Below are 10,346 nucleotides of genomic sequence, written 5' to 3' on the forward strand. Positions count from 1 at the left end.
CATCTGAAATGCACTATGTTTCATTACCTGGTCGGTTTAGCTTACACAGGCAAAAGGCTGAGGCGCCAGTTTAACGGTTAAAGTTGGACAGTGGTTTTACAGCGACCTCGTTTTATGGTGCAGACCAGTCTTCGCCCATACCCGATGAAAAATATCACTGAAGAAGTTAAATTCTATCTTTCTGTTCTACTTTTTCAGATGTATTATATCATCCTGAAAGTTGTTGCTTTCTGCACCACATTCTAACTTGCCTTACACGTGTGACGTTCAAGACAAGAGCTGACAGTTGTTTTGTATTTGACTACCGGTCTTATTGGGATGCATCGGGTCAAGGCTATGCAGCCCCCTAGCCCCCCACCCACACCCCCCCCCCCAAAAGCCAAGTGGAAAACCAGTACAGAGGACTACCACAGCCTCTCTCTCTCTCTCTCTCTCTCTCTCTCTCTCTCTCTCTCTTTCCGTCTGTCTTTCTCTAGATCCGATCATTATGAGTGATTGAAAATTGGATTATAAAACTACACTGAAGTCACAAGAACCCCAGTTCAGCCTCAGAGCTGAAAATGTTTTGTGGACGCAGGAATGAATTTCGCGCATGTGCTGTCCGATTTCTTGATATGAAACATGAAACATTATATCATTCTGTGTAAATGCAGCTGGGTTTAAAGAGAGATTCTAAGCTAAAATGACAAGTTGCGCTAGAGATAAATTTGGAATATATAACAAGTGAGACGCAAGGACGCCGCGTGTTGCTTTCTCCTCTCGATTCTTTCCTTTTGGTCTACTGCATTCATGAAAATATCGTATTTAGACCATTAAGCCCTTGAAATTAAGCATATAAGAAAATATCCCTTTACAAATACAGTGTGACATACGTGTAGCCTACTTTCTGGTATTAAAAGTTGACACGTCCTTACAAATAGCCCATTTCATTTGCCCGTTTGCTGAGAAGGCACTCATAGCATTCTTTTTGATGGTTAAGCTTCTTCATTCACGACGGTGAAGTTCGGCGTTTTGTATTCCTCTAAATCCAGCGGACTGCTCTTATTGGTAGGTGCAAATGTTACATCACAATGATTATGACGCGCCGTCTTCCTACTTCCTTCAGCTGCGTCTTAAAGTGAATCTTGTTGGTTGCGAGAGCCCCGTCCTGTCCGTCTCGTACAGAAATACAATTTCCATCTAGTGAAGAGAGCGGCGCAAAAGAGCTCACTCTCTCTCACTCGCCGTCGCTCTTGCTTGTCCCGAGAAATTACAATATTCATCACGGGGCGAACATCCCACTATTCTCTCGCACACTATTAGCCTACCAAGAAGCTGAGTATCCTCTCATCTGCAGAGTAAGTAACCTTGTCCTTACATAGCTGCCAGCTTTCTCTCTGATCCGAATCCTTTGCGTGATCGGTCGCATCGGATGACTTTTGATGAAGTGAAATGTATGGCTTTATCCGTATGGAACCGTAATTGGTTAAATTAAGGAACTAGATGAAATCAGAATGAGAACAATGCGCGCACACTCCGCAAACCTTTATTACGTCTTCTTGGTTGTCAGAGAGGAATTGTCTTGATGTTTTTCACAGACGCTTCGTAAAGTAAGTACTAATCTTGCACTTTGATACTGTTTCTCGACTTTTGTCAAACATCGCTAAAATCGTTGCTGACTCTATAGGAAGTTATTTATTTCACACTTAAAAGCAGCGGTAATGTAATATCTCATGTAATTTTTTTTTTCACCACGTTTGTTAGGGAATCTCTATTTTATGTTTGTTTGTTTCCCTCTCTGCACTCTGGATATGATATCGCTTGTTTTATCTTATCTCGGTGGATAACGGATTTGCTTTGCATTTGCATGGATCTGCGTGCTACTTCCCCTTTTACTTTTGGCCGGTTTGTCATTTGCTCGGAGCGATACACGGTCTAGTTTGACGCCTCCAAACCATCATCTTTTTTTATAGATCAAGGTGCTGGTGATGAACGTATGATCCCCATCCCAGAGGCTTGTTTGCCGTATGTTTCTGAACTCCACTCGGTTTCTGCTGCGGTAGTAAAATCACTTCGTCTTGCTTCCGTCAGATAGTCGGTGCTTACAAGTACATAGAGATCGTTTAATGAAGGCTTGCTGTGACTCATGTTGATAATTCTTTATAGCCAATTTTTTTTTTTTCCCTCGACCTATCGATAATATTTGTCCGTATTTTAGATAGACTGTGTGTTGCGTTCTGCAACAGGAAATAGAAATTGTAGTTTGCTGGAACAGGTCAAATTGTTGTCACTTTTAAGTAATTCATGTAGAGCGCTTTGGTGAAATTTGAATGGATATTGTATTTGATAATGATATTTCCGGAAGAAGTTTTGAGGGGCTTTTTATCGCTTCCACTCACAAAGTGCGATTTAGTCCAACAGATCTACGTTTGTCACTCAAACCTTCGCTTGATCAAAATGAGGAGACTTGCGCTCGACGCAGTGCTGACAACAAATTTTCAAATTATTAGAAAACACCCCCTGATTTCCATAAGACATCTTTTGCTACTGAAACTTTTACTTGCTAGAGTTTGAACAAAAATTACAGAAAGTCTTTTTTTTAAGTGTAACGTTGAATGACACCACATAGTGATCTAATTCAATTAATTAATCTGATTTCACCTTAACCACAGTTTTTGCGCCGCACGCACGCATCATATGTTAATGTCATAGATGGATTCAGTAAATCATATTATCAGCGTTTCAACGTGATAAAATGTCCTTTCCTAGAAATGTTGAGATGCATGTGTGTGTGTGCGTGCGTGCGTGCGTGCTTGTGTGCGTGTGTGTGCGCGCGCGCGTATGCGCGCGTGTGTGTGTGTGTGTGTCTCACTCGGCACTGATTTACAGACATTAGTGTTCTACATTTCCCAAAAGAAGAACTAGATAGAGTGGTTTTTTTTTTTTTTTGGTCATTGTTTTCTCCCTTACTGAACTGGAGTCTGTCAAACAGTGGAGGTAGGTTATAGGACGCTGAATAAAGCGCTCAGCTGTAAGTTAAAAAAGAGATGGCAATTTTTTTTTTTATAAGTCTTCAGATAGATTATTGTCACGCTATTGGGAAAACATTGCAACGAAAAGAACAGAGTAATCTAATATTGCTTTATCATTCTGTCTGCCCTAGATAGTAAATGTATCACATTTTCATATTATGTCTATGATTTTGGTTATGTTGACCAGTAATACATTGGATATTACTGGTCCTAATCTACTCTACCCTATTCATGTGTATGAGATTTAAAAAAAAAAAAAAATAGATGAGTGCTTAAAATGATTGGGTCAGAATCGGAGGCAGTGAGAGTGGGGTATGCCTGATGTCCTACATTCTGATTTGACTCAGTGCATTTGCCAGAGATATCACAACTAAAGCCGCTCAGATAAAAAAAAAAAAATGTAGACTAGTGACCAGAAAGATAAGGACACCAATATCCTATAAGCATATGTTGGCAGGGTACATATTGTACGTTTGTGCAGTTTGTGCATTTTGTGCAGTTTTCATAAAGACTTGTTTTCATAAAGCCTTGAGACATTCTCAGGAGATGAGTCTAGAAGTTTTGTCCAAAAAAAAAAAAAATCTTTCAGAAAAATATTTCTTTTTTCGAGTCATCTTTCAGGAAGATCTTCCAAAACGTGTGAATGCAACCGTAGCAGCTGTCATTGAGTTTTACTTGTCCCTTTACAAACATGTCCATGTAAAAGACCCACACCCTAACTTCTCTGTAACAGAAAAGAAACAAAAGCTCCTCTCACAGTAGCATATTTATATTTTTAAAAACCTGTAAGATTATTATCATATCCACCAATGGAATATCATCGTTTTTTTAAAAAATACCTCCCTATTAATTTCTTTGCCGATTCTAGCATGTTACGGACAAGCTGCCCGTTTATTTTGATAACTACATTTCTGAGTGTATTATATGACCTGATGCTTTAGATTTTGATAAGCAGCGATGGGTATGACTTGGCAAAGCTGTTTATTGATCAGGAGTTTAGTTTCAACATGCACCTTTGACACTGGAGGGTCTTTTTTTTTTTTTTCAAGTTGCTGTCGTGAGACATGGGGGTAGGGCAGGATAGTTGGGTAGATTAGCATCTCTCTCTCTCTCTCTTTCTCACTCTCTCTCTCTCACTCTCTGTGTGTGTGTGTGTGTGTGCGTGTGTGTATGTGTGTGTATTTGCACCAGTTGAATATTTCACTATTTTTAGTGGAGTCCACAGGAAGTCCTGCCATAGGTGTACATATGTACCCATATCACTATTCTTTACAAATTCTTTACAGACTCACATGTCTTCGCTATGTCTGTGGCTCTCTTAGAAATTTACACCTATCATTCCTACGGCTTGGAATTAGAATCCATGATTTTTTTCAACAAAAAATTGTTTAAATTGTTGTTTCTAAAACTTCTAAACTGTTCTGAACTGAGGAGACCTTGAATGAAATACAATGATCTTGAGGAAACTGCAGTGGCCCCATCAAAAAAAACAAAAAACAACAACAACAAAAAAAACCCACTGAAATAAGGATAGTTCACCTTGCAGGTAGACAAGGTCCAGACAGACGATAAACACATGGCAAAAGGCACACCTCAGTGGCTAAGAATTGGACAGGATCCATGGTAGATGTATCTGGACGCTCGTGTTAGTGTTCCAGTCTTACTCCACTCATAAGCTTCCCCTGGTTAGAGATGATCCCTGAGGTATTTAACTGAGCTCAGATGAGAGTCTATTTTATTTGAGTGAAATTTGAGTGCTTGCATGAATGTTTTCTTTTCGTTCTTCGACTGTCAGTTGTTAACAGGCATGGAGACTTTTAAGAGAGACGTTCCACTGCACAGCTGTGCAAATCCCTCCACAATGCATTACCTTATTCAGTTGTTGTTGTTGTTTTTTTTTTGCTTTTATAATGGGAATTTTTAAGTGTTTCTAGCCTTTATTCTCTCTAAAATAATAAAATATGACACATTAAATAAGTGGGTAAACACTTTTCTGAAATGCTTGTGAAATCAGTGCACAGAATATGGCAAACATCCTGTTCTATAGGGGCTGTAATTACTTTTCCCCATAGCTTTGTGTAAAATTAATTTTGATTAGATAATACAGTTAACCTGTAACAGAACTGATTGGATCATTTTCATTGTCTTGTTAGATTTATTGTCCCCATAATTTTAGGCAACATTTTGTCCTCTTTAAACCACTAAAATCCAACCGCTCGGATACCCTGATGAATAACACAATGCATCCTGTCTGTGTGGGAAAATTCCCTGAGGATTTTCTGTGCATTTTTATTTTATTTTATTCTTTTCTTATTTATTTTTTTTTACTTAAGATTGGGGTCAGGAAACTTGGGGATATTTAAAGAAAATTCATCAGTGTTTTTTTTTTTGTTTTTTTTTTTGTTCGTTTGTCTGTTTGTTTGTTTTGTTGGCCAGGTGCCCGGGCTTCTTGAGCTGTGCCCAGCTGACTGGCTTCAAAAGATGGCACAATAACAGTTCCCGTGATGCCTGACCATGACAACACGGCCCTCTTAAGTCGACAAACCAAGAGAAGAAGAGTTGACATTGGCGTGAAAAGGACTGTAGGGACGACGTCGTCCGTGGTTTTCGCCCGAGCAAAAGCAACGATATTCAGTGCCATGAACCCCCACGGAGGAGAGCAGGATGTCGACTGTTCGGTGGTGCAGCATGCAGATGGGGAGAAGTCCAACGTGCTTCGCAAGCTGCTGAAGAGGGCAAACTCCTACGAGGACTCCATGATGCCCTTTCCCGGGGCCACGATCATCTCCCAGCTGTTGAAAAACAACGTGACCAAAAACGGCTGCAGCGAGTCCAACTTCCAGGGCAGCGGGCTCTCCAGCGCGGGCTCCGAGGTCCACCAGGAGGACGCCTGCAGTAACTCTTCGAGGGAGAGTCCTCAGGAGTGCCTCTCACCCTTCAGCCGCCCGGCCATCACACAGTTCGACATCGAGCGGCTGACGGACGAGCACCTGCGTGCGAAACGCGCGCGGGTCGAAAACATCATCCGCGGCATGAGCCACTCGCCCAGCGTCACTCTCCGCGCCGGGGAGAACGAACGCGATGGGGCAGCCCAGCCCCCCAGCCCTCGGGAGAGCTACCGGGAGAACAAGCGTAAGCAGAAGCTGCCCCAGCAGCAGCATAGCTTTCAGCAACTGGTGTCTGCACGGAAGGAGCAGAAACACGAGGAGAGGAGGCAGTTGAAGCTGCAGCTGGAAGACATGCAGAAGCAGCTCCGCCAGCTGCAGGAGAAGTTCTACCAGATCTACGACAGCACCGACTCTGAAAACGATGAGGACGGGAACCAGTCGGAGGACAGCATGCGCTCCGACGGCATGGACAACCGCGCCCGCGATTCCAACCAGGACCGTTCCGACAACGAGATGTCCGACCTGGACCCGGGACACTTTCTGGACCGAGCCCGCGCCCTGATCCAGGAACAGACGATGATGGCGGAAGGAGACAAGCCCAAGCGGGACGGCAGTCGGGGGAAGGGGCAGGGACCGACCTCCATGCACGCGGAGGGGAAGCAGTTGGCAGAGACTCTGAAGCAGGAGCTCAACACGGCCATGTCCCAAGTGGTGGACACGGTGGTGAAGGTGTTCTCCAAGCCTCCGCGACCAGTTCCTCAGGGCTTCCCTCCCCTCCAGATACCCCCGGAACGCTTCGCAGTCAACGGGGACAACCCCGACTTTCACACCTCCAACCAGCGCCTGCAGTGTTTCGGTGACGTCATCATTCCCAACCCCCTGGACTCTTTCGGCAGCATGCAGGTACCCAACGCCAACGACCAAACGGAGGCGCTGCCGCTGGTGGTCCGAAAAAACTCGTCGGACCAGTCCGGATCTCTGCCTGCGCCCGGCGCCCACCATCACCCTTCATTGCACCCTTCCCCTTTATCCGCCACGATGGGTTTCAGTCCTCCCTCTTTCCGTCACCCGTTTCCCCTCCCACTCATGGGCTACCCCTTTCAGAACCCTTTAGGAGCCGCCTCAGGACCCTACCCTGGCAAGGACAGGTCCTCACCAGAGTCCCTGGACCTGTCCCGAGAGACCGCCAGCCTAAGGACCAAGATGTCGACCAATCACTTAGGCCACCATCGTTCCTGTTCGCCCTCCCACCCAGGGAGCACCACGGAGGGACTGTCCTTGTCCCTCATCAAGTCTGAGTGTGGAGATCTCCAGGACATGTCAGACATCTCCCCTTATTCAGGAAGTACAGTATCCTTTCACCAAAAAAAAAAACAATAACGGCAAAAAGAAAGTTAAACCAAGTTTCGCTTTATTCTGAAATGTCCTAGGAGTGAACGATTTTATTGATTAAACTTTTATATCTGAATCAGCATGTGGTAGACAGAAAGTTCTAGTTCTAGTCAGGAGACTCAGGGTTGAGTATGACGAAGCTTTGATGTTGACAATCAGCAGAAGCGCTTGCAAATTGCATGAGACTGATAGGTGTCTTGCAGGAACAAAAAAAAAATGAAAAAGAAAAAAGAAGAAGAAAAACTTAATTTCAATGAGTGTGCATCATTAATAGACTGATGTTTCAAGCCCTCTGTTTGTGCCGTTGTCTGGAGATTAAACAGAGTGCGGGGGGGGGGGGGGGGGGCAGGAGGGAGGTGAGGGGTGGGGGTTGGGGGTTGGGGGGGGGGGGGGGGGGTCAGCGGCTTTGAGTGTGCGCTATAGGGCGAGTTCCTGAAAGGACCCGCCAAGGCACAGATAACTCCCTTTCTCCTCTGTTCTCACTCTCACAGAGAAACCTCACAATACCAAACCCCTTTCATCATCGCATAGGCAAGACTTTGTACATAAACGCTCAAAGCAAATCATATTTCAAAGCCTAACAAGGCTCTTCTGCCGAGGGGTCTTAGACGTATCCCCTTCATGCAAGTTCCTGTCTTTAAGAGGTTGTTCCTGTATGCTTTGTCCTTCTCTAAATAGGGAAATTAAAAAAAAAAAAAAAACGTAGAAGAGTAGGAAATACCCTTCAGAGTATGATAGTTCCAGGGAAGCCACAAAGAATTTGTTTTTTTGTTTGTTTTTTTATGTTTTGGTTTTTTTGGGGGGGTTTTTTCCAAGCCATTATCTGTTTCTGTGAATGAGTTACTCCAGATTGTCTTGAGTCTTACAGTAATCAGTGTCTTATTCCAGTTGGAAGCGTTCACTGCACTACTGTCTGTTGCTTGGCAGCGGCCCCCCCCCCCCTCTCCTAGCTCTTTCTTTCAAAGGCAATGTGAACAGGTGTTTGCAGGTAGCTGTTTATCTTTCATTGCGTTCCCTCTTTTTAACCTTTCAGGGTGGCGACTAGATCACACGTCTGCTCTGCACTCTCGTCTCTTTGGAGGAACTAAGCGGAAATGAAAAGACACTAACTGAATATGAAATTCTGTAGTTTGTAACATTTTTTTTTTTTTAGTTTTAGGACAAGTTAAATGTGTAGACACTTTACGTATAAAATGAATTTTAATTGGTCCTAATACAGCACTTTACCATTTTTTAAGAATAATTTTTTGTTCCTGCTCAGTTCATTTAATTCATGCTAGGTCCAGAAAAACCCAACGTCACGTACACATTTTGCAAAGTCGTCTTTTCGCTTTCCGTTCGTTGGTTAACGCTCTGCGGCTCGAGCGTCGGCACCTGGAGAGCTTGCAGCTCAACTGCGACATCTCGGTATTTGCGAAACAGTGTGTTAATCAAATATATAAATCTTATTCAAATTCGGGAGGAAACAAGGGGGCCAATTGTGTGTGTGAGCATGAGCAGAGTGATCTTCCTTGTCACGCGCCCTCTTTGCATCTCAAGAAAAATAGCCTTGTTCACCTCTCTCCAGTATTTGCATAGCCAGACTCCCAGCAGTCTCAGTGTGGCTCTGCACTAAGAGACAGATGCAGGTGAGACAAGTTTGCATTTCTGATACATCACACTTGCGGTCAGGACCCGTGGCATGCAACTGAAACACGCCAAACCTCACAAAGAAGGTCTTTTTTGTGTCGGATTAGAGTTTCGTACGAGGTCAAATTTAAAAAGACTTAGAAGGACCGCTGTTACAGACGCTCATGTAGACCCCGGACAGGTACGGCGGTGTAATGTAGCAAACTTTTCACTCAGTCCTGAGGGGGAAAAAAAAAAATTTTTTTTTTTTTTTGCCTTTGCTTTTAAGCTTTTTTTTTTCTTTCTTTTTTTAAGGATGTTGTGAACTGAACATGCTAGGGATTTCCTGTTCCTTTTTAACACTGTTTAAGGATCAGCCGTTCAGCATGTGTTCCTCTAATCTTTCATGTTGCCGAGCAGATGTCTGGCATTAATTTATGGATTCATCATCCTTGTGTTTTTTTTTGTTTTTTTTGTTTTTTTCCTTCCCTTTCTCCTTACACCTGGCAGTTGGATCAAGTTACAGTAGTTATTGTCTCCTTTTCAGGACCCGCCCTGCCAAGATAGGGCTGTTTATTCAGCACGCCCGTGGGCTTTTTTTTTTTTTTTTTGTGATGTTTATGTACTAAACCACTTTGGCTCCCATCGCTTCCAGTGGCTGTCTCATCTTCCCACTCTCACAACCCTCCATATTTATATTTGCATTATTCCCTGGGCTGACCTTGGATGCGGCCGGGGTTATTTTACACACCGAGCGGCACCGTGTTTACTCTGCTCTTTTTTAACCCCCCCCCAACCCCCCCCCCCGCCTTTTTTTTTTTCTATTTTGTCATCACGCATATTTACGTATCCTAGATACAGCTGTATTTTTCTAGGAAGAGAGGTCTCCTTGTAGGAAACAAGGCAAGTGGTGAATCAGTCTTATCAAGTCATACATACATATTGTTCCAAGGCCTGAGCGAGTGCCACTTATTTACTCATGTCCTGTGCTGAAAAACAGCCATGACATCGGAAAGATATGGCACAGAACACTCGGACAGACAGACAGGTGATCAGACGGATAGAACACTGCGACAGAGAGACAGGTGATCAGACGGATAGATAGGGTAGACAGACAAGTAAATGGAGAAATGTTTCAAATGCAAAGAGACTGTAAATTGATTCGGGCCTTTAAAAGAACAAGTGTGCTGCATTTGTCATTTAAAATCTGAATGCTTTTTGTACTGAGTTGTTTGGATCAGTGCTGAACACACACACACACATACACATACTTTCAGCTCAGTAAACAAGTTAATAATTCAGTTCAGGCAAATTACTGACATAAAATTAAGACATTAGGAGAAATACAAAATGCATTTATTTATTTATTTATTTATTTATTCACATAAGCATTGTGAATTTGGTTTGAAATGACGAACAGAGTTGGCTGGTGGTGGAGACAGTTAAG

At 43.4% G+C, this 10,346-nt stretch overlaps 1 protein-coding gene across 2 annotated transcripts in view; it reads left to right on the forward strand.

Annotated features, from left to right (window-relative positions):
- Nucleotides 1–926: 926 nt before the first annotated feature.
- The window catches only part of prox1a (prospero homeobox 1a), a 42,715-nt gene continuing 33,295 nt past the window's right edge, over nt 927–10,346 (forward strand). The window contains exons 1-2 of one of the 2 annotated variants that reach the window (XM_030767686.1): nt 927–1,337; nt 5,448–7,249. In XM_030767686.1, coding sequence (XP_030623546.1) covers nt 5,516–7,249 — 1,734 coding nt within the window. In that variant the 5' untranslated portion in view covers nt 927–1,337; nt 5,448–5,515. Of the gene's footprint in view, nt 1,338–1,371; nt 1,590–5,447; nt 7,250–10,346 lie in introns of those variants that run through there. The other variant, XM_030767694.1, reaches the window with a different exon arrangement.

This window comes from Chanos chanos, chromosome 1 (genome assembly GCF_902362185.1).
Source record: "Chanos chanos chromosome 1, fChaCha1.1, whole genome shotgun sequence".
NCBI lineage: Eukaryota > Metazoa > Chordata > Actinopteri > Gonorynchiformes > Chanidae > Chanos > Chanos chanos.